The following is a 24,229-nucleotide window of genomic DNA, read 5'->3' on the forward strand; positions in this document are numbered from 1 at the left end:
CTTTGCTGTTGACGTACAAGCTAATGCGTATTGACAGGAGCCTCTGCATTTCTATGTATTTATTTTTAGCTGAGGCAGCGGTATTCCTACCTGCCCCCTGCCTCTAAATGGCCGCCTTGTTTCTTGTTTCTTTATGGGCTTTGACATCTTTCATTAGGCGGATGGTCTTTTGAGGGGGGTGGGGGTGGAGGGGCGCCCTGCTCCTTTAATCTGGCTAAAACCTTCCCTCTCTCCGGCCGCATAGGAGAGCTACTTACCACCACAAGTTCCCTCCTCCCTCTCGATCTCTCTCTCGATCTCTCTCTCTCTCTCTCTCTCTCGCTCCTCTTTCCCAGTTATCTAGTCTGTTTTTTTGCTCTGTCTTTTCCGCCAGGTGCTTTAACCAGTTTGTTTTATCACTCTTTTCTATCAGTCATCCCTCTCTCTCTCTCTCTCTCTCTCTCTCTTCCGCCCCGCACTGGCTTTCTGTATCTGTTCCAGTCTCATGTGATTATTTTGTTTGTCAATGAGTCTCAAAAAGAGGAGTGGTGATATTGCGGGATCAGACTTCCATCTCTCCATTCTTATCTCTGTCCATCCCTTCATCCATCACTCCGGCTTCTTGGCTAAATCCCAGTATGTGGAATCTCCCTGGTGCCGGTCTGGCGGCACTAGGCCTGAGGAAAAAAAAACACACCCAGCTTGCATATTTTAGTCTCTAGTATCAGTTTGTTTTATGTCCAACGCGACTGCCCTAGAAGAAGAGAGGATGACGGCCCCTAGGATATTTTGAATTTGAGGCCCCTGATCTATGGTATGTAGATGTGCTGTAGAGCTGCATCTCAGCCGTGATCCACCACAGCTTGTTGGTAATAGGCTTGTGTGCTTGTACTTGATGTCGGTCTCTGTGTTGACATGTAGGTCCTGTCTACCTCTCTCCCCTTTCTTTAACCGCACATCTCCATGTTTGAGCTAAGACTAGACACACGTGGTGTGTGTGTGTGTACGCGTGCGTGTGTGTGTGTGTGTGCGTTCTGTCTGGTCTCGATATGAAGTGTGATCTTTCCTTCTGTGCGTGTCTGGCTCTGGATCAGTTGGAGGTGTAGAGTTCCAGCCGACACACGTCGTCACGGCGTGTGCCGCTGCCGGTTCAATCTGCAGGCATTAGCCCCTGTTGGTTTCACTCTCCCACGCAATTTGGCCAAACTGGCAAAACTGCAGCATGGGCGACCCACCCCCCTCCCATCATAAGGACACTCTTGGTTCCTTCCTGTTGTGCACCCCTCATTGTTTTTGTTGTCTTGGTTGTCATTAATCTGAGTTCAAAGTCACCGTGTTGCAATTTTCAAATTGATTGATCGCATCGTGCCGTAGAGGTCCCTCTGTTTGTATGTTTGTTTGTTTGTGTGTGTGCGTGCGTGTGTGTGTGTGTGTTTTCAAATTTGTGCTTGATTGTATGTATGTGTGTTTGTGATTCGGGGGATATTCGTGTGTGCTCAGGCTGCGTGCGTCAAGCCCTTTCTATTCATCCCATTTATTGCAAAGGCACGTTTAACCGACATGCTTTTTCACAAATGACACGCGTCCAATTCCATACAGTTCCCTCTAAACCCGCCGTAGCGCTCGGGCCGCCGCTAACCCCCACCGTGTCGCCATAATCCCGTAAAGGTGAGCAGTAATTATGGAATGGCCTTTCTGAGTCCCTTCTGGTTATTAGGGCCATACATCTAGTTGGAGCGCTATACATCCACCCCTCCCCTTCCTGCAAATGGATCCAAACACAATTACCGCCCCGACCGTAGCCTCGACCCAACATCCGCCATTTTCAGATCTAGCACAGCACACCGCATCGAGGCAGGGCGCGGCTGGCCTGAGCCGTGATGGCTTAGGCCCGTCATTGGGAGAGGATCTTAATTTGCCAAGCAGGGGTTACCAAAGTATGGGGCCTGCCCCCTCGGCAGCGATTAGTTATTCTATGGGGGGCGTCGGGGAGATTGACTCAGGGTCAATTATGTTGAGCGGAACTATAATTGAATAAATCCTATATATTACGCATTTACTTTTAGTTATACGTTTTCATCTCCACAAAAACGGACAGGAACTGAAGGAGCAAAATATTAATTTATTTTTTGAATTAAAAGCTTAAGTGAGCAGAGTTTTTATTGCTCTGCAAAGTATTATGAAATTCATTACCACCTACTTTCTCACTTGTTTTTGCTATTATTAATGGAAAGTATTGGGGGGGTGGGTCAATTGCCGTGCTGGTGACGGGTGGCTGGCAAAAAACAAGGTTCACACGTCAACAAACGAACGTCTTTGGGGCCTTTTGTTTTCTCCTTTTTTATTTTACTCTGAAATGAAACTAAAAGAACAACCTTATTCATAACGCACTCACCCACCTAAAGATTTTACAAAGCGTTGCATCGTCAAGACAAGCAGTACACACGGACGTAAATAAAAACCACCCAGCTGTAACGGTGACCGGATACGGGAATGAAGTTGAAACAACTGGGGATTAGAGTTGAGCTTTATATTTGGACGCGACTGCTTTTAATTGTTTTAACTGAAAGGTTTTACGGTCTCTGGTTCCGCTGGTCCTACTGGCCTTAATCCTGCGGGGTTCAAAGCTGCCACTGGAAGGAATTCAGCAAGCCCAGTTGGATTGGCGGTGTTTTACAGGTGTGTCTGTGTCCTCCCGCGGTGACTTGGTTATATGACACATGTTTTATAGGGAGAGGAAGGATAGGGCCCCGTTTTTTACTGGCTCCCCCCCGCACAAGGACCTGAAGGTTTTATACGCCCGTCCTCAGATTGGATTCGAGATGGAAAAGTGTAAAAAAAAAAAAGAAAGAAAATACTAATAATAAAAGCTGACCAGGTGCAACAAAGCCCTGTCACGGTGCCGGCGAAAGTGTCTCCATGGCAACTCTTCGTTTAAGGTGCCCGCCGGGTGGGGAGGGGCTGGCGGGGTCTGAAGGAGGTGCCACTTTTTGGAAACCGTGGTAACCCCTCAGCCACTGCAGCTGAGAGTGTTTTTGTTGTCCGGTTGATGGGTACAGTAGTTAATGGGGGGGCGGGGGCGACTGTCGATTGTGGTCAAGGTGTGTGGGCATATGACTGTTTGTTATGCTGCAACAATTTCAAGTCAGTGTGGGAGTTCAGTACCGAAGAACATAATATCCTGTGTTACGGGTGTGTGTGTGTGCGTGTGTGTGCGTGTGCGCGCAAACGTGCGAGCGTGTGTTTATCGTTGTATGCTGGACCTCAATGATATTGGCAACAAAAAGGACCTTGTGATGTTTTTTCTGATAAATATTGTAATATTCTACCCGGTAATAATAATTCAGTGCAGATATTATGAACCTCTCTGAGGCATTACTTAGCTTGGTGGTCTAAATCCAACAGGAATATCAGTGATGTTCTGAACGTCTGTTTTTTGGTCGCCAAGGGCGCTCTTTAAAAACCCCTCCGTGATGACTCATAGTAGAGAGAGCGAAAGAGTGCAACACGGAGGTTATATTTCTTCCAAAAGTGGACGTAAACTCAGGAGCGAGTTCTCTTGGTCGTTGTAAATGTGGGCATTGGAACGTCCGTGTCAAATGCAAAGTACAAGTTAGAAAGTTTGTGCCCGGGTAGAAAGGGTATTATTAACGGCTCCAAATAATCATCACACTCCCTCATTCAGTTTATTTGGAATCAGTCAGATCAAGCCCGACCAACGGAGGGGAAAAAAAATCGGGGGATTCCGTTTTCCAGGTCACGTCACCTCCGTCGGAGCGTCTTGTTCAGAGACTTTGACCGGGTGCGGACACTTTCGGAACTCGGATCTCTGGGGGGGCATATGCCAGCACCCCGGGCAGCTAAATGTGATAAACACTCATTTCACCCTCCGTTGGATGGCGCTGCAGATGAACACCAGCAACTGCCCCTCTCCCATCCTCATTATTCGCTTACCTACAACCTCAAACTCCTCTTTGGTCAGGCGGGCTCACACACACACACACACACACACACACACACACACACACACACACACACACACACACACACACACACACACACACACACACACACACACACACACACACACACACACACACACACACACACACACACACACACACACACACACACACACACGCGCGCACGCACACACACCTGTGCAGGACCCTGGAAGGACGGTCAAGGACGCAGCCGGAGTTATCCGCTGCAAGAACACTACACAGTTATTTGTTTACACAGACCAAAAATTCTTAATGTGGTATCTTTTAAATTGCACGCGCACTCTCACACACACACACACACACACACACACACACACACACACACACACATACACACACAGTCTTTTGAGTACGGTGCGGCAGTGCACTGGCAAGGAGCTTAATTCTATCAGGCTGTGAGCTGGACAGCCGTAATTACATTTGTGACACAAATCCTTCCTCTCAAATTGAGCGTTTCATTTGTGAGTGCCCCCCCCCCCCCATACACACACACACACACACACACACACACACACACACACACACACACACGCACCAACACACACACACCACTGTCTGTTCCTCTCGTCTCTATTTATAACCCCTTACTCCTCATAAATCCCACTTCCTCTCAGAAAGTCAATTTAGGACTTAAAAGGCAAGGACCCCCCCCCCCCCCCACCTTTCTCAGAACAGCAACACACTCACACTCTCTCTCTTCCTTACTCTAATTCTCCGTCACCCCGCCCCACACACACACACACACACACACACACACACACACACACACACACACACACACACACACACTCTCAATCGCCACTTCTCATAGTTTCACTCTGCCGGATCTGAGCTTTGAAGCCTTTGAAATGTCAACTGCGGAGAGAAAGAAAGAAAGAAAGAAAGGGCAAAGCGTCTAAGTGGCAAGTGCCATTGGAGTTGCTCTTAAAAAGGGGAACGAAAGGGAGGGGTGAGAGAAAAACGAGCGAGGTAAAAAAACAAAAAAAAAAAAAAAACCACCGACAGGGCGCTGGCGTAGTTCTGGGACAAGGGGCTGTTTCAACTTTGACCCCGCCCCCTCAGGTTCAACCTGCTCTCTGACACAGCGTCCGACAGGAGCCTGGCTTCCCACCCAGCGGGGACTGCTTGTGCCTTTAGCCGCCTTCCCCCCTCCCGTACGACCTCCGTCTTTTTCTCCCTTCTCTTTTTTTTTCTCCCCGCTCTCCACGCCGTGCAGGCGTCCTCATCTTCACGCCGATGCTATCACGCTTTATCCTCCGCCCTCACCTCCACGCTGCTACCCGCAGCTCTCCGCTCTGTTTCTCGCTCTCGCTCTCTCTCTCTCTCTCTCCCTTTCTCTCTCTGGCTCGCTGTCTATCTCTCTCTTTCTCGCTCGCGCGCTCCCTCCCTCTCTCGCTCTCTCTCTCCCCTTTCTCTCACCCGCTCTCTCTCTCTCACCCTATCTCTCTCTATCACTCTCTCTCTCCCTATCCCTCTCTCGCTCACCTTCCTTTTAATCAACTGCGACCTCATCTTTGCTTCAGCATTGGCCTGTGCTGCTCTCACTCTTCTGTCTCGTCTCTTTCTCTTGCTCGCTCCCTGGCTCCCAAGGTGGAGCCAACCTCTGAGTCCTGTGTGATGGCAGTTCTCTCTCTCTCTCTCTCTCTCTCTCTCTCTCCCCCCCACACTGTCCTTTCTCCGAGGCATTATGTAGTCTCTCCTCCGCCCCGCCCACATCGGCTACATTTATTGTGATTCTTTCTTTGTTTCTTTGAACAATGTCTCGCCCTCATGGTGCATTGTGAGATATTCTTGCCTGGGCAGTGTGCCGTTCCAGACGCAGCGCCGCGTCGGTCGCAGTTTCTCTGTCTGTCTGCGTTGTCGCCCCCCCCCCCCTCTATCCCTCTAACCCTAACCCTTCTCGTCTCCCCCCGTCTCAGACCCCGCAGCTGGGGGGGCTCTGGGACCCACCCTGGGCCTCTGGAAGTCCAGTTCGCTGGAGAGCCTCCAGACCGCCATGTCAGAGGCCAGGCAGAGCCACTCCAAGGTGCAGGTGCCCTTCCACCGCCCCCGCCCCCACGTGGTTCGAGGCCGCACCTGCAACCAGAGCTTCCGCATCGCCATCGACAAGTCCTACGATGGGCCCTCGGAAGATGGTAAGACCTGTGACGCCGACATTGGGGGTCTTGGGCCGGCCTGCACTGGGAAGTGATGGTCCCAATGCAATTATAAAGAAGGAACTCAAATCTACGAAAGTATGTGTATACTGTAATGAACCTAAACATGTGCTGCCAAACATGTCGAAGTTGCCATTTTTCTCTGAGCTATTCAAACTTTTAGTCAAGTTTTTGTGAGTCGTGAACATTTAAGGTGTTAAGTTCAGAGACTTTTCAGGGGTGTGTCTCGAGTGATCACTTGTGATCGGATCGCACTTCCCGCTCTGCGCCGCTCTATTAATATTTTGGGTGTAAATGGGCTTTGAGCCTGTGTGATTAGTTGCAGCACCAAGTTGTGGGTTGTACAGTACAATTGATGACACAGCTTTGGTACACTTTCTAGCCAAAAGATCACCTGAAGACCTTTAAAAACACTTTAGAAAACGTAATGCTCTGATGCAGTTTCAATAACTTACGAAAATTGTAGATTTGTGAGATTTGCACTATTTTCTGAAAATTTGCTCACAAGAACCCACTTGTCTTTAATGTACCTGGACAATCCCATACATTTTCCCAATGGTCTCAGGGTCTAGACTAGACCTACATACCCCATGTAGCTGACATATGTCAGGCATGGCTGTAAAGGTGAGACTCTTGCCGTTCTAATGAACCCAATTTAATTTAGATATCGTGATGTGGGAGCCAAGGGACCCCCGTTTGGAAAACAGTCATGCCCGTTTACTTTTGTCAAAATAGATCGCTGCCTTTGGACACATGTTGCACCAGCTTCTCAGCGAGCTAGCCTAACATGGTTTACAGCTATGGATTCGTCTCTAATAGCGAAGCTTAAACGCAGCTTAAAAACTGAGCTTGCAAGAGCTCGTCGAAAGCGGACCGCGCCGTTTGACCCGGTACCCCTTCCGTCGGGCTTCACAGGTTGGGCAACGTTTTGCTTTGTTTTTTAATTCAGGGCATTTCCGTTTAATGTAGGGCAGTCTTTTGTGTAATTTATGATTCTTTGCTAGTCCTCGGATCCCTCAAGGCCCGTACCGCAGAGACTAGTGCTCCGTCACGCTTCCCTTTGTCTTTATGTAACTCCACTGGCACTGAGAAAGAGCTGCGGGCCTGCCAGGGGACACTGCTTAACCTAAGTACCTTAATGAAATGCTATATGATTTCATCTAGTCAGCAAGCAGGGAAGAGGAACTTTTTCTCTTACTGCAGCATATTTTTAATGTTCTACCTTTTCTGTGAAATCAAGGATATCTGTTCTATAGAAAGAGACTGTGTGTGTGTGTGTGTGTGTGTGTGTGTGTGCGCGTGTGCGTGCGAATTTGCTCAGGACGCTAAAGATACTCAATGTCTCATGAGTACTTTGAATAAACATGCAGTGAATTTGGAGTTTAAAACTAACCGTCACTACCTTTGCTGGATAATCTTCAAATTCCGTTTGATATTATTTCATTATTTTGCGCATTTAAAAGCCAAACCAATACAGTTGTCTGCGTTTGACACGTTTCCGCCGTCACTGATGTGCAAAACGGCGCCCGTCTGGTGCGCCGAGCGTGTGGAATCAAAGTCTTAGAGTGACTTTCAAATACGGCGTGACCCAGTTCTGCTTTGGACTGAGTTGGCCTTGTGAAGGTGAGTGAACGCTTGAGGCGGGTGGATCTCACTGTGCTGCTGGAGCTCGTCTCTAGTAGGTATACAGATCCGCCTCTGGCCAGGCCCCTGGACTAATAGAGAGGCTGTCTGGTGGAAGAGACTCGCTAGGGTGCCGTTGCACATTCTCTCTCTCTCTCTCACACACACACACACACACACACTAATGTTTTGGCAATAAAAATGATGAGCTACGTATTCAGGGAGAATGCCAAATTGAGGATTTGTTTGCCCGAGTTGAACTGTGGTCGCTTGCCTTGGTTTCACGCGCGTCATTGGTCCAGCTCGTGCCCTCACACCTCCCAACCCCTGACCCCTGACCCGGCCCTCTCTTAGATGACGACCTGTCGGAGCAGAGCTCGGGCCGGGACACGCCCGCCAGCAGCTCCTCCCGCCAAGGCTTGGACGCGGAGGACGGCAAGAAGAAGAAAACCAAAGGGAAGAAGAAGGAGAAGAAAGGCAAAGCGAAGAAGAAAGTGGACGATTCCGCCGAGGACCCCGAGAAGAAGACCAAGAAGAAAGGATTCAGCCTCCTAAGGTAGGCAGAGCTCGCAGCGGCTCCCCGCCCCGTAAAATCGCCGACGCTGTTTAATACCAATCAATTATTTCCCCCTCGATGCGCTCACTGACCGTAACTCCGGAGTTTTTGGGCTTCCAGTAGGAACGGCAGTGGTCCCAGGTTTGAAGACAGTTTAAGCATCAAAAAACTTTTAATTGCTTTCACAGTTTTGTTGGGGCTTGGTTGTTTAAGCCCGGGTTTCAGTGTGTTTTACACAGCAACTCTTTCAAATACTCTGAATGCTCCTACTGTTTACTACTGTAACTATTGGCACAGTTCCAGGGAACGAAGAAAGGATTTAAGGACTACTTCACTATAATGCCGGCATACTTACCCATGGGCCGTGCTGTTCTTCAATTCAATTTATTGAATGGACATCTGCGTCCTCCGTGTGGAAACTCCCTCCCGTGTGGAGACTCCCTGATTAGAAGTGTTTGTACTGAGTATAAACAGGCTCTAGTCCGTGAGAAGTCACGGTGTCAGGATTGCGTCAAGTATCTTGACGGCAGAACATTTCAGAGCATGAATTTTCACTGCAATCTATAACCGAGTCAACCTCATCGTGGACTGCACTAACCCACAAACACTGACCTGTGAGGGCAGCCAAGATAAGCCATGAAAAGAACAACAACTCCCCGCTAGTCTCGTTCATTTCTCCCGGCCAGTTCAAAAACCACCGGCGAAAAGCTCTGGCCCCCTGCTGTGCCGAGAGTTTTGTGGCTGATCGAGCCTCCTGATCCCCTGAAACTCTTGGGACAAAGTTTTGGTGCGACACTTCAACCGGAAGCCGCTGTTGCTTAGTAACTGGCATTATTGGAACAGGGTAAATAATGTTTATCTAAAACAGTGGTACCTCGACTTACGACTGTAATTCGTTCTATAAGAACGGTCGTATGTTAAAACAGTCGTATGTCGAAGCAATTTTTCCCATATACACCACGCTCATATTTTTCGATGATTTCCTTCTTAGTTTCAATGGGAATCATTGCCTTTTTCTTTTTCCCATCATCCTTCTTCTTAGGACTCATCATGAAGGGTGAAAATAAACAAAATACACAGGACAAACACAGTAAATATGAAAAAAATATCGATAAGCCACGAACTACGTGCACACACCATGTAGGTCACCCGCTTACTGACTGCTGACTGGCTGCTGACTGACTGCTGACTGACTGCTGACTGGCTGCTGACTGGCCGCCGACGCGCCAACTGCAAATTTCCACGGTCGTATCTTGGAGCAGTCGGTCACAAGTCGATACAAATTTTCTCGACTATTGCCACTCGTATCTTGGATTAGTCGTAAGTAGATGCAGTCGTTAGAGGAGGTACCACTGTAATGGTGTTATTAATGTTGGGTGCCACTATATTCACTACCAATGATTCTTTTTATATTAATAAATTGGCTGTATTTATTATGACTGGCAATGTCTGGGCTCTTTCCAACACTTTATAAAGAAAGTTTTCGACTCTCGATGTATAGCCTTGCAAACCTTCCCCTATCGTGTTATAGATGCCAGGGGAGACTGAGGGCTCCCATTTTCCCGGACATATTTTCAGAGTGCTGTGAAATCTAGACACATGCACCACGACAGCTGCCAAATAGTGAGACAGTCGTCTTAAGGGAGAACGATTAAATCCGAAAACGGAATCAGTGGCCAGGGAAAACAGGATGGGGGGGGGGGGGGGGCAACCAACGTTCCCATATCCGCAATATCGTCCTGAAAGGGCTGCCAAACAACACCAGATGCAACCGTCTCGGCGTTTACAGCAAGACGTGTATACAAAGACACATACGTCACACCAATGCTGTGATGCCTACTAACGAAGGTTGTAGAGCTACATGACAAAATGGACTACGAGGTGTTTAATGGTTCTCCTTCTCTCTTCTTTTGAGCCTGATTTCAGAGCACATGTTCTTGGTCGGTCCAGTCCAGTCCGCCCATATCCCAGCAGTACGTCTTCACCTTTTATCAGCTCATCCCTGTCGACCTTGATTGTTGTGGTCCAGCGAGAGCGGTTATCTGCTGGTCAGTGTATCACAGCACTTCCCAACACTTGAGATTCAATTAGGCGGTGGCGAGATAGCCGAGTGGTGCCTCCTATAGATGGTAGATAAGAATCCAATCGGCCCACAGTGTCGGGGGTAATAATGGAGATAGGTAGGTGGAGGGTGAGGCCCCCCACAGCGGTGAACAGGGCAGGGTTTGGAGAGGGGGAGGGACTCAAACACACAAACTGTCTCTCCCCCTTTCATCAGAAAACCGCAGAAATCTGGGTATATTCAGTACAGTACATCAATGCGTATTACAATACTATAGATCAGCACTTCTTGTATGCTCTGCCTCAGAATCCACGTGTCCTTACTATCATTTAAGGTTAAAGGGGACCGATTATGAAAAACTCCCTTTTTCAGGGCTTGATCCCATACATTTGGGTCTCTGATGGGAATACTCACGCACAAACTGTGAAATAAGACAACCCAGTCAGCAAGTCAGTTTTTTTGTGAGCTGTCTACTTCAGAAAACATGCTGTGAATCAAGCTGTTGAGATTTGTCTCCGAACCCTACGTCATGTTGGGTCTCCTTAGAATTAGGCCCCCATCTGAGTAACTCCACCCACAGCTGGACCGCCACCGCTAGCAGGTCCGGTGGCTTAGAGCTGAGCTAAGAGCTAAGCATGGGAAGTGCTCTGTTGTTGGCTGCAGAGACCAGGACAAATTTGTGAAAGAGAAAGACAAATTAATACCAAGCCTCCATCTAAAAACTGCAGATGACGAAACTCTCAAGCTCAAACCCCATTGGCTCACAGAACTAGGGGCCTCAGGAGGGTGGCACCACCCACTAAACAGACTGTCCTGGAACAGGCTGGTTTAGAGGCATGTTAGAATGGCTAGAATACAAATCTGAGTGATATTTTCAGCAAAGGAAATTTTTAAATATGTTTTGGGGACCTCAGAGACTTATATTAACTTGTTGAAAAGGAGAATAATTGGTCCCCTTGAAGTCAAGAGAACCATTTCACTAAAGAGAGAAGAATCTTTATTTGTCACACACACACCACAAAACATGCACTCATACAGTGATGGTGGCCTTCAAATGGTGGCCAGTGAAGTTAGATCTCTGCTTTTGACCCATCCTGGCTTGTCCTTCCTCCGGGGGGCAGCCAGGAGCAGTGGGCAGCGTACTGGGATGCCTGGGCACCAGTTACAAATGTCCATTGCTGGTCAGGCGATGATGTTCTGCATGTTTTTGGGTGGGGTCCTGACTGACGTTACAAGGAGGAAGCCCCATGTGAGCACGGGGAGATACATGCAAACCCCACACAGAAAGGAACCTAATCGAGAGATAACCCACCGGAGCACGGTGCCAACAGCACCCCAGGTGGGAATCGAACCCAGGACCTTCTTGCTGTGAGGCAGCAGTGCAATGCAATTTTTGAAGCGGGCGGGGGGGGTGGGTACGCTAATGGGCAACGGGTTGTCCACTCGAAATGGACCCATGACCCAGTTTCAGATCAGCCCCCACCATTTGGTTAAAAGGCAACCTGGTTATTACAACACATAGTGGTCTCTCTCTCTCTCTCTTTCTCTCTCTCTCTTTCTCTCTCTCCCCCTCCCTCCCTGGCCTTTGTCTGGCCTCCTTGATCGTTATTGAACTTGAAATATGACTTTATTAGCCAGAATATTGCACAGCTCAATCTAATTGTAGCACTCAAATGTTATTTTACTCCAATGGCAGCATTAGGAAAAGGGCAAATGATAAACATTATGACCTCAATCTGCCTCTGCCACAATGAAACTACGCTCAACGGCAGTAGAAGCACATAACGACACAAACACAAACCGCTGGACGCCATCCCTGCCCTTTCAGCTGGTGTAAATATTTGGTTTCCCCTTGAACGATGGAATTGTTCGAGGGGATCTGGCATCAGCAAGACACAGACGGCTTGGTTAAATATGATACCAAAAAAAACATGTGTCCATATGTTGATTTTTTGATGATGCTGATTTGTTAATTGTTTGATTTGTTACTTTCACCAAAGGGGGAAATTGAGATTACACACATTGATACAAACCATTGTTTGTACCAATGTGTTTACCATTGTTTTCGTAAAATAGTTAACTACTCATAATGATGTCAGAAAATTATTAGCACAGCATAGTCTATTAGCACATCACCACAGCTTTGTTTTGCCCATTGTAGATTTGTATTGTATATTTGGAGTTTACGTCTGTCCTCAGGATATTTGTCGCATGACAAGCAGGTTCTCTATGTAGGCTAACAAGAGTGAATTACCCTCTCGACAGTTTTGGCTTCTACCCCACAGCCTTCCTCACTTCACGTCACAAGCATGGTATTCAAGGATTCAAGAGGTTTATTTGTCACATGCATACACATACGTTCATACATAATATTTGCAGTGAAATGTCTTATTGGGGTTATTGTAAGAGAGAGAACCACAATGTGCAGTGTGCTCTGGACAAATGTAAGAATACTCACCTACTGCATGAGAGCAGCCTATTCCTGTTGACAGCAAGCCAGGATGAAGGGGCCTAAAAACTATCCCCCACCCAGAATACCTCCTTGAAAAAAGCTGCCAGGCAACAGCAAAATCCTCTCTGTCGCATCTAAGATGCAGTATTACCAGGCAGCAACCGTCACATCGGCAGCCAAGGAAGGCTGCGGAGTACAGGTGGAAACTGTCAAAGTGGTAGTTAACTTTCATGCGAGGGCTTCGCGTTGTAATTTAAATTGGAGACCAGATGAACCTGCAAACCTGTTTGAGCAATTATTTTTGTCCCGCTTTGATTTTGAGTGATTCCCCACTGGACTGATATGCACACGCACGCACGCACGCACGCACGCGCCGTGCGGGGCCTGAGTCTTCAGTATGGGCCCGACTGTTCCCTTGTCTATATTCAGCAGACAGCAGTGCAGCCATTGCCTGGAACTTAGCCCGAGGGCCTGGGAACACTGGTGCTGTGACACGAGGCAGCCCCGCCGTGTCCTCTCAAAGCAGCTGCCACGTCCACCAGTGCTTCTGTTACAACAAAGACGAACACGGTGCCGGGATGGAGACGTCTCTGTTTCTCGACAGGGCTATTTGCATTATGCCTTTTCATTTTAATTTAACCTTGGCCTGCGTTGTTCTCTCGTATGGGAGAATAAAGCTCTCAGCCGCCTTGAGCGGTGTGCCAAGGAGGAATTGCATTCCCGTTCGGAAGGTTTCTCAGCCCGAGGAAGTTCATCGCTGTAATGTTGCTTTTTTTGTTTTGCCTGCTTAAGCAAATTATGCTCAATTTGAGTTTGCATGAGGCTAAGAAGTACTACGAATTTGATTTGTTTTGACTAAGTCAGCAGTGGACTGCAGCTGACTCACACACTTGTGTTGTGTTACAAATTGAACGCCGACATTTGACATTTCAATGCAGCTGTGCCTGGAGTGTTTGTGCATTTTTTTTTTTTTTTTTTAATATGTTTTTGTTCTGCTTCTTTGTGTGTTGGCAGGTGTGTTTTTCGGCGTGCGTCTGTGTGTGTGTGTGTGTTGTGTCAGAGTATTACATCCTCTTGTGACACAAATCCCCGCGTTCCCATCGCTCTGAACCCTGCGTCTGGTCCTCTAGTCGATCAACAAATCAGGATCAGCTCTGATCTGACACTCGTCACTTGGCCCGTCCTCGTCTCGCCGTGACAGCGCGCCGGCGACCCTCCACTAATTTAAACGGCATGAAAGCTGGTGCCTCAATCCTCTGTTTACATGATACACCCCCCACCCCCCAAAAGTCACCCGCCACACACACACTCCCTGCATGCAGCTCAGGGGAAATCCGACAGGCAAGCAAGCCAATTAGCTTCGTCCGTTCCGCTGTCATCCTATCGTGGAGCAGCAGGCTGCGTGGGGTGGGAGATGCAGCAGCGGCTCCCACAGAGCGTCTGCTGCGAGGTGAGCTCCAGACGGATCACTGCTCTGCTCCTGCGCTCCCATCCATCAGGCTCCCCCCCCCCACCAGCTCCGATCTGCTCCCTTCTCCCTCCCTTCCTTCATCCTCGAGACCCTTCCTTCCTTCTTTCCTTTGTCCCGTGTCACATTCTTTCCTTCCTTCATCCCTGCTACTTTCCTTCCTCCCTTCCTCCTTCCCTTTGTCCGCGTTACTTTCCTTAGTTCGCCCTTGTTGCTTTCCGTCCTTCATCCTCGTTTGCCTTCCTTCCTCCCTTCCGTCCGTCTTTCCTTTGTCCGTGTTACTTTCCTCCCTTCCCTCCTCCTTGTTACCTACCTTGATACCTCCCTCTCTTCCGTCCCTCCTTCCTCCCTCTCTCTCTGACCTCATATATTTGACTTATTTTTCCCCTTTCTCTCCCTTCCCCGTTTTTTTCCTCTCTCTCTCCCCCCCCCCCCCTCCCTCCCTCCCTCCCTCCCTCCATGCACGCAGCCTCTCTTTCATCTGTCACCCGGTCTTTTAGCCTCCTTTGCACAGCTTTCCCTGCTCGTCGCCTCCTCGCCTCATGAAAGCCCTCCCTCTGCCAGTGATGAGTCATGCATTCTTTAGACGCAATCGTATCAGAGCAGCCTCAACTCCTCCGAGCACCTGAATGAGGTGCACATTTTCACTTGGATGTACGATGACAGGTCCCCGGGTTGTCAGCGATGGCACCAAAATCCCTGTGACAAGTTTTGCGTGGGCGTTGCTCGGCGCCGACTGTAAGCCGCGATGGGATAGATTGAGGGTGCTGCTACTTAATCCTCCAGGTTGGTTAACGCAGCGCAGGTGGACAGCTTTGATCCTCCACCCCGACTCACAATTAACGGCAATGAACGGGGCCAGATTGAAGCGATACCTTCTCTGAAGTGAATTTTTTATTCTATTTTTTTACCTCTAGGTGGGGGAAGAAAAAAAAAAAACCCTGCGTCGACCACAGACGTAGGGAAAACACGCTCAACGTTTCTGCTTGGTGTCATGTCACCGCCTTCTTTCTTTCTCCACCTCACATTTTCCCCAGCTCTTTCTATTTCCACGATGTTGGAAATCTTCACTTCCAGGCCTTTCATCATTCCGTCACACATGCGATGGGAAGCGAACAAACAGCTGCGCCTCGCCAATAAAAAAAAACAAAACGCTGCACCCTGAAAGGCTCTGAATATATATTTTGTCTGTACAGAGTTTGGACCACAGGTTGTCCAGAGATTACGCTCCATTAAAGAAATGGACATTGTAATTATGCTAATATCCTGCTGAAGGTCAGTGTGAACCTCTGCACTTTGCCTTATAGTGGTTGCCTGCCATTAGGGGAACCTAAATTGTGTGTGTGTGTGTGTGCGTGTGCGTGCGTGCGTGCGTGCGTGCGTGCGTGCGTGCGTGCGTGCGTGCGTGTGCGCGCCATTCAGCGTCTGCTTTCCAGGAACGGTGCAATATCAGAGAGAAACTTTGTGCAAGACACTACTTATACCTGTGATGAGTCCTGTGAGGTTATGGGTTGAGTTATTTAAAGCCATTATGGCTTTCCAATCTCTCTGCCTCAACAGTTCTTAATACAGTTGGTCTCACCATAAAACCCCGGCGCAGCAAAACAAGAAAAAGCTGTTAACAGCAAGTCTTGATTCAGCTGTCTAATGGGGTAAAGTAGTCTCAAAATGGAAAACTATTTCTTAAGATTGTTCTTTTTTTTCTTTTTTTCTTACAATTCTAAGTAAATGGTAAATTTTCTCTCTCTCTCTCTCTCTCTCTCAAAAAAAAGTATTAACTGCCATGTATTTTCGCCATCAAGAACCAGCCTTAGAAAAAGACTTCGCCGACTTCCATAGCGAAGGCGCAATTGGAATTTACAGCTTTGCCGGAGAGGCGAACACACACCAGGCACTATCACCGGCAGCAGCATTAGGAAAAACAAATTGTTTTTTCTTTTCTTCTCTCTCTCTCGCCTTCCTTTCTACCCCACCCTCCGTCCAGCTTTCCCTGAAATGATGTGCGGGGTTTATTGGTGTTGATGTGAACTGTCAGTCAGATATCAAAGGGGTGGTGCAGGGGAATTGACAGTGGCGATGATGAGGAAATCCTCATGCATATGTATGAGCCGATGAAGCAGGGTGGAGGCTTTGCAGTCGCACGTGTGTAGACACTCAGCCGCCGACCGGGCAGAACTCGGGGTGTCAGTAATTGAAACTGGACATTGAAAGCCAGAGGATGTCTAGATACTTTTTATTAGTTCTGTTGTTAGTTCTCCAGATTGCAGACCTGCACAACCTGCACGCATTTTGTGTACAAACTACGCAATCTTTAGTCAAAATACGCAGGTACGAAATACCAGCTGAAACTACGCAAAATACATTTATATATTAATTAGATTAATATAAATATATTAATATATATATATATATATATATATATATATATATATATATATATATATATATATATATATAGACACACATGCATACATACTAATTCACAGCTACACGTCATGAGTTCCAGTAAGATCTTACAAGGGTCACGGTGACGGGCCGCAGCATGAAGCCAATCGGCTCTCATCTCGCCGCCAGGTCTCTCTGCCTCTGGCTTTTGTGGGCGTGTCGTCTCAAAATCGACTTTTTGTTGTGTGCGCGCCGAACACTTCAAACCTCTCTCCCTTTCCATATTTAATACTACATTATGTAGATAAACGGTGCCGTGTCTGACTGATTTTTAAATTAAAACGGTGTAGCTGTTTACTTGGAAAATTAATTATCTCTCAAAAAAAAAGATGTGACTGTTCTTGCCATCCATCCCTTTAAAATAAAGAATTGTCCATGTTGGAGTAACATAAAATAGAGCTATTGCTTATTTTATCGTTAAAGGGACGTTTTTTCATAATAAAAAGAAAATTTGCCCAACCAAGGACAATTACGCAGTGATCCCGGAGTTCATTTTCTAAGGATCAGCGCTGATGACTTGCATAAAGTTGAACTCTGCAAAAATTTTCCATGAAGCCGAGCGCCGCTTGAAATGCATTGTAGCTTGTTGTCTCGCCGCCCGTACCTGCCGGCGGCGTGACCACACCTTTCCACTTGACACGTTTTGCCTTGCGTTCACGTCTGCCTTTGTATTGCCCCTAATGCCAGGAGCAGTTTTTGTTTCAGCGCAACTCGGCTATTAGGCGTGTCTATCATTTGATGAATTCTTGAAAGGTGAAAACGTCAAGCAGCAAAAATCCAGAAAAAAAATAAATAAATCATTTCGTGAACTTCACAAATCATTTCATCGAACGGCGGAGCTGTGGCTAAACAGATGAAAATATGTTTCTCTCCAGTCATCAATATCCGATAATTTCATCAATTTCACATGATGAAACCCCTGCGACGGCTCCGCTCGTGGACACTAGTGCGGTCGACAGGTTTGAAATCTGCAGCTTTGCCTGGTTTTCTGCGAACCACAAGCAAGACGATGTCAACAAAAAGTACCTTCAAAGGATTATGGCTCCACTACCTGCAACATTTTCCTGCTTGCCGGATCAATAGTGTTATCTTATACCTCATACATGGATCCAAATGGATTAATCTCTTTATGTTTTCCATCGTATTCTGTTGGTTAACCCTCCAGACCGGGAACCGCGGAAGCCCAGGTCTGTCTGAGCTCCATTACCAGCGGAGACGTCCATTTGTGCTTATCAGTTTGGCAGATCCATCAGTTTGCTGCGCCGTCACGACGGCCGAATTGGGCCGGAGGGACGGAGGCTTTCTGAAGCGGGCGGATCAAGTTTGTCCAGACGGCGCTGCGGGCGTTTGAACCTCCAGACTGAGCATCTCCCATCGTCCCCAAAGGGAGCTCAAGTGACCACAGGAAACCGTTGCGACTGGTTAACATCAAACCCCCCGCGTCCCCCGCTTATAGGTTTGCGTGCGCGGCCTGGAGACGCTCTGCCAAAATTTGCAAACGTAAACGCGCGTCCGGACACACACACACACACACACACACACACACACACACACACACACACACACACACACACACACACACACACACACACACACACAGTCGGGATTTCCCATACATTTAATGGCGGCGGGGTCCTGCACTGTCGTCATTATCCCAAGAGTGATTTATGGACTTCCTTTGTCATTATGCCCCCGCTAATGACACACATTTGCGAGGACGCACACATGCACAAAATCGTATACATACACACACTGTCTCTCTCTTTTGCAAACTCGCACAACACACACGCACAATAGACAAATTTACATACACACACACACTTTCTGTCTGTCCTGGATATTGTTTGCCTGACAAGTCCGTGCGTGTGTGTGTGTGTGTGTCCGTCTACACGGCCATCCCAAAGTCTTCAAAATGCGCTGGTTAAACTGTCGTACAGGACACGCAGCAGAGAGACCACCCTACCTACACTACCCGCACAATTACCGATTTCATATTTTTCCTCCTCTCCGGAGATTTCTCAGAACCACAACACACACTCGCGCACACACACAGCTCCGTACACACACACCAAACAACAGGCCTTTTTCCCTGACAGCCGAGTGTGAGGAGGAGACTCGTAGCCCAGTTGTCTCGTTAAATATTAATGGCTTTCCCTGACAGAAGTGAGGAAAAGGGAAGCGCCGAGACAAGACAAATTGCCCCCGGGCGATGGATTTTCTTTTCTTTTCTTTTTTTTTTTTTTTCTTTTTTTACGCCGAGTTGCCTAAAATATCCCACACATCAGAACCCCAACAATTAAAGAAAAGCTCGCTATTTCATCAGGCACCCACCCTCACCGGATGACACGTCCCTTAAGCTGCCTCTCCCCCTCCATCACTTGTTTGTCAAAGGATTCCCCTTTATCTCAATCTCTCTCTCTCTCTCTCTCTCTCTTTCTCTCTCTCTCTCTCTCTCTCTCTCTCTCTCTCTCTCTCTGTGTTTGCTTGATTCTTTTGCTGTTGTAATGTGGTGAACTGGTTGTTGTTGTTTTTACCCTTATATGGTTTTATTTTTCTTGTTTGGTTTAAAATTGTAATATTTTGCATTATTATAGTTATTATTATTTTTTATTATTATTAATAATAATAATAATTATAATAATAATTGTTTTAAAACATCCATATTTATCAATGTATTTTGTTTTGCTTGCACCATTGGTATGAGAGTAAATACCACTGAACATAAGTTAAAAGGTTCATAAAAATTTAAATAAAATGTTCCATCCTCTCTCGCTCTCAATTAAATTTTAATTCAACTCAAACAGCTTCATCGGCATAGGGGAAACATACGTATAGATTGCCAAAGCAAATGGAAAACAAAAAATTTAATGAAACGTAAAAACTGCAACAGAAAAATGTACATGTAAAATTGTATATATTATATACAAGTTTACCTAAATAGCGAGTTGTAACCTTTGTGCTCTGATCCCTCCGTCATAAACTGTTTCTGCCGTCCATTGATCTGCTCTCCGGTTCTCTTTTCCTCATCCCCCTTTTTTTTATTATTTCTCTTCTTTTCTCCCTCCTCCCACAGCCTTTCTCTACCCTTCCACACCATCTATTCATTATGCCAGCCCGTTCTCTCTCTCTGTACTTAAATTTTTTTGTACTGTTATGATTATTATATCATTAATAATTATATGTATTTATTTCTTTAGTTATACCGCTGTTCATTGAATTGTCATCTCGTGTTTTGCGCTCGTGCCACTGGAATCAGTAGATACCACGTGTTAAAGTCTCTCTCTCGCCCTCCCTCCCTCTCTCTAACATATTTCACACCTGTTTTCTCCTTATTTGCTCTCTACCTCCTCTCTTCACCGTGCCCCCCTCTTAATTCAACTTAATTCAACAATTCAATTAAAAGGCCTTTATTGGCCATGGCAAATATACATTTGCAGTAGAAATGTATATACAAAAAATAATGGATACAAAATTGAGATAGGACATTTTAAATATTGCTGTTGGGAAAATTATGTCAGGGTTACTATTGTATAAGCTAAAAATATGAACAAAAACAAGTTCATATGTATCCAGATATGTGAAGATTACCTAAAATGATAATATGGAAGTTTAATGTTGCTGTTAAATATAGGTATACACAAAAAATTGACCAATTAAATCAAATAAGTATTTCCAGTTTTGGATTCTTTGGTGTTTTGCAGAATCCCAATTTGGTATTTGTCCTTTTTTGTACATTCTTGGTCGGCAAGTGGACCTCAGACCTTGCAACCGTGAAGGGAAATGGGTTCTATAGGTGGTAACAGATTCCAATATTTGAAGACAGATTTTAAATGGGATGTCCAATGTGATTTTGATGGTTTGATGGCCTAAAACGCTCTTTTTGCCTTGTCTGTCAGGTCATTCACAGCTTAAGTAGGTTGAACAGCTTACATCCAGCTTCTCCTGTCAACACGACAAGAAGGAGACAGACAGTAAGAGCCAGATAGACGGACAGACAGTCTGCCAGTCTATCTGTCTCCTTTTTGATGCGTTCTTGCACCGAAGGTTCATCCAAAGTTCTGATTGGGTGATAATGCAAAGACCTTATTCAAAATTCCAGCTGATTCTGGTAAGGTCCATAATTGTGGCTGCGGTTCAGTTGTTATTCAGTACAATCTGCCCTGGCCCCCGTCCCCTCCTCCTCTTTTACTCTGTTGTTGGTTCACTCCCTCTCCTCATCCCTTGCTTCCCGTGCCTGAGGTGAAGCCACATCCCGCTCATGAACCAAAACAAAAGTAGTTATCCAAACGAGAACCAACAGAAGAATTTAGAATTTTGTTTGTTAATTTAGTTTTTTGGGACAATTCCGGGAGCTCATGCACCTGAGAAGAGCTCATGAACATCAGGGCTACAACCCCTGTGGCTTTATTTCCCTCCTTCATAGTCAAGAGGCAGAACCCCCCTGCAAAGCAGCCGGACCAGACTGTCTCTCCGTCCACCCTGAGGCACTGTGCTGATCAGCTGTCTCCAGTGTTCAGTCATTTTCAACACCTCACTGGAGACATGCCACGTAGCAGCATGCTTTGAATCCTCCACCATCATCCCAGTCCCAAAAAAGCCAAGGACCACAGGACCTAATGATTACAGACCTGTCGCCCTGATGTCTGTGGTGGTGAAGTCTTTTGAACGCCTTGTGCTCCATCACAGACCCTCTCCTGGACCCCCTGCAGTTTGCCTACAGAGCCAACAGGTCTGTAGACGACACAGTTAACTTGGCCCTCCACTTCATCATGAGGGTGCCCGACTCCACCTACAGGTGGATCCCGGACTTCCTGTCTGACAGGAAGCAGCACGTGAAGCCAGGAAAACACGTCTCTGACCCCCGGACCATCAGCACCGGTTCCCCTCAAGACTGCGTTCTTTCTCCTCTGCTCTTCTCCCTGTACACCAATAGCTGCACCTCCAGCCACCAGTCTGTCAAGCTCCTGAAATTTGCGGACGACACCACCCTCATTGGGCTCATCTCTGGCGGGGATGAGTCCACCTACAGGTGGGGGCCTGACCATCTGGCAACCTGGTGCAGCCAGAACACCCTGGAGCTCAACGCTGTAAAGACAGTGGAGAGTGGTCGTGGACTTCAGGAAGAACGCAGCCCGACTCACCCCCATCACCCTGTGTGACTCCCCAGTCGTCTCTGTGGAGTCCTGCCGCTTCCTGGGAACCATCATCTCCCAGGACCTCAAGTGGGAGCTGAACATCAGCTCCATCATCAAAGAGCCCAGCAGAGGACGTACTTCCTGCGGCAGCTGAGGACGTTCAACCTGCCAGTCACTATCATGATGGACTTCTACACCTTCATCACTGAGTCTGTTCTCACCTCCTCCATCAACTTCTGGTACGCTGCTGCAACCACCGAGGACAAGGCACTGCAGCGTGTCATTCGCTCTGCCAAGAAGGTGATTGACTGCAATCTACCATCTCTCCAGGACCAGCACGCCTCAGGGTCCTGGAGGCGTCTCCAGGACCCTGAGGTGTGCAGGTAAGAATGTGGCTGACTCCTCCCATCCCGGACACAAACTGTTTGAAACACTTCCCTCTGGCAGGAGGCTGCGGTCCAACAAGGCCAAAACCTCTCGCCACAAGAACACCTTCTTCCTGTCTGCAACTGGCCTCATCAACAGGGCCCGGGACCCCCGCTGAAACGGACCCTCACCCCCCCATAGATACTACACGGTCCTGTTCGCCTTGAATTTAATGGGTATGTCAATGTATGTCAAATTGAATGTTACGTTAACGCACATTCCTCATTCTTCTGGACTATTATCCGTGAACATTGCACATACTGTTACACTTTATACTGAACATTTGCACATTCCTGCACAAACATAGAAAACCCCCCCAAAAAACAGCCTTATTTTACATATTCTTATATATTGTACTTATTGTTTTACATTTATGTTTCATGTATGCACCGAAAACCCAAGACAAATTCCTTGTACGTGTAAACTTACTTGGCAATAAAGACGATTCTGATTCTGAAGTACAACCCACTGCCCTCGCCCCCGTCCCCTCCTCCTTTCTTACTCTCTCTCGGTTTCCCTCCCTCTCCTCAGCCCTAGCTTCCCCTGCCTGAGGTGACGCCACACCCCGCTCACGAACCAAAACAAAAGGAGTTATCCAAACAAGAACCAACAGAAGAATTCCCCCCCCCCCCCTTGCATATATGTACGACCGTATGTGTGTGTATGTGACAAATAATCTCTTGACCTTGAATTTGAACTTGCTAAATGATTAACTCGCCTTAAGTGAAGTGCTTACTCTGCTATTTGATTGTGTTTCATGTCTTCACCACGCCCGCTATCTGTCCCGCTATCTTCCTCTAGACGTGTGGCCTTCTTGTTCCCTCGCTTCGAACGGCCTTGATCGCTCAGACTTTAATTGGAAGCGATTTCCTCCAAGTTACTGGGACGTTGGGAGAGCCTTACGGAGTGCAAATCAAATAAATAGATCTAATTACTCCCGGTGGAAAAAACTGTGATGGCCAGTTGGCTGTTTAAAAAAAAAAAAAAAAAAAAAAAAGTGGAAGGAGGTGGAGCCTGCCCACCTAGCGGCAAGTCAAAGCTCCAGGTCGATTGACATGAATCTTTAATTAATAATAAGTGTGTGCGCGTGCGCCAATTTCCACCCAGCACGACGTACACACACAACACAATCCCTCATTTCCATGAGAAAGCTGTGATTTCAAAGAACACTTGTCTGTCTTTTTTTTTTCCTCTTGCCACCGGATGTTCCCCCGTCTATTTCGGATCGGGATTTTGTTTTTCTGTCGCCGTCGTGTTTTCAAACAACGGCAGAACAAGGTCTTCGGTGTTGCATCATACCTCCCTGTGGAGCCGTTCTTTCGCTCCCTCTTCTCCTGCTCTTGTTTTCCCTCAGACTGCCACACCCTTCAGACTCTCTCTCTCTCTCTCTCTCTCTCTCTCTCTCTGCTTCCAAACCCCAGTGAGATATGTGAGCTCCTCTCAAAATACATACACAGCAATCTAATTACTGCGATGCCATTTCTGCTCGGCCGATTAAATGCTCTCGCGAACGCGGCAGCACTGGCGCTTCTATATATTCCTAAGCTCCTTACTCCTCCCCAGTGATGCCATACTTTCACAGAGGCTTTGGCTCTATCTGTCCCCCTCTCTCTCTCTCTCTCTCTCCGTCGCTCTCCCACCCTTTCGCTTTTCTCCCTCTCCCTCTCTCTCTCTCATGCCCGCATGCAACCTTTCCCTCGCTTGTTTGTTCTCTCCAACGCTCCCTCTCTCAATCCCTTTTCTCATTCTTGCTTGAGCGTTAACCCTCCCTCTCCCTTTTTATTTCACTCCTCTCTCTCTCTCTCTCTCTCTCTCTCTCTCTCCCTCTCTCACTCCCTCTCTCTCTCATTCTCCAGGCAGATAGTATTTGAGCTTGCGTTTAAGGGCGCTGTGAAGGGATCAGCCCTTCACGCTGGGTTGTGT

The 24,229-nt window shown here is 47.3% G+C and overlaps 1 protein-coding gene across 1 annotated transcript in view; it reads left to right on the forward strand.

Annotated features, from left to right (window-relative positions):
- pard3ba (par-3 family cell polarity regulator beta a) overlaps positions 1–24,229 on the forward strand; it is a gene marked incomplete at its 5' end in the record, with an annotated part of 164,128 nt that overhangs the window by 87,758 nt on the left and 52,141 nt on the right. Inside the window, 2 exons of the mRNA XM_080023915.1 lie at positions 5,903–6,118; positions 8,117–8,318. Coding sequence (XP_079880041.1) covers positions 5,903–6,118; positions 8,117–8,318 — 418 coding nt within the window. The remainder of the gene's footprint in view (positions 1–5,902; positions 6,119–8,116; positions 8,319–24,229) is intronic.

The sequence above is a fragment of the Zeus faber genome, assembly GCF_960531495.2.
Source record: "Zeus faber genome assembly, chromosome: 2".
In the NCBI taxonomy this organism is placed as follows: domain Eukaryota; kingdom Metazoa; phylum Chordata; class Actinopteri; order Zeiformes; family Zeidae; genus Zeus; species Zeus faber.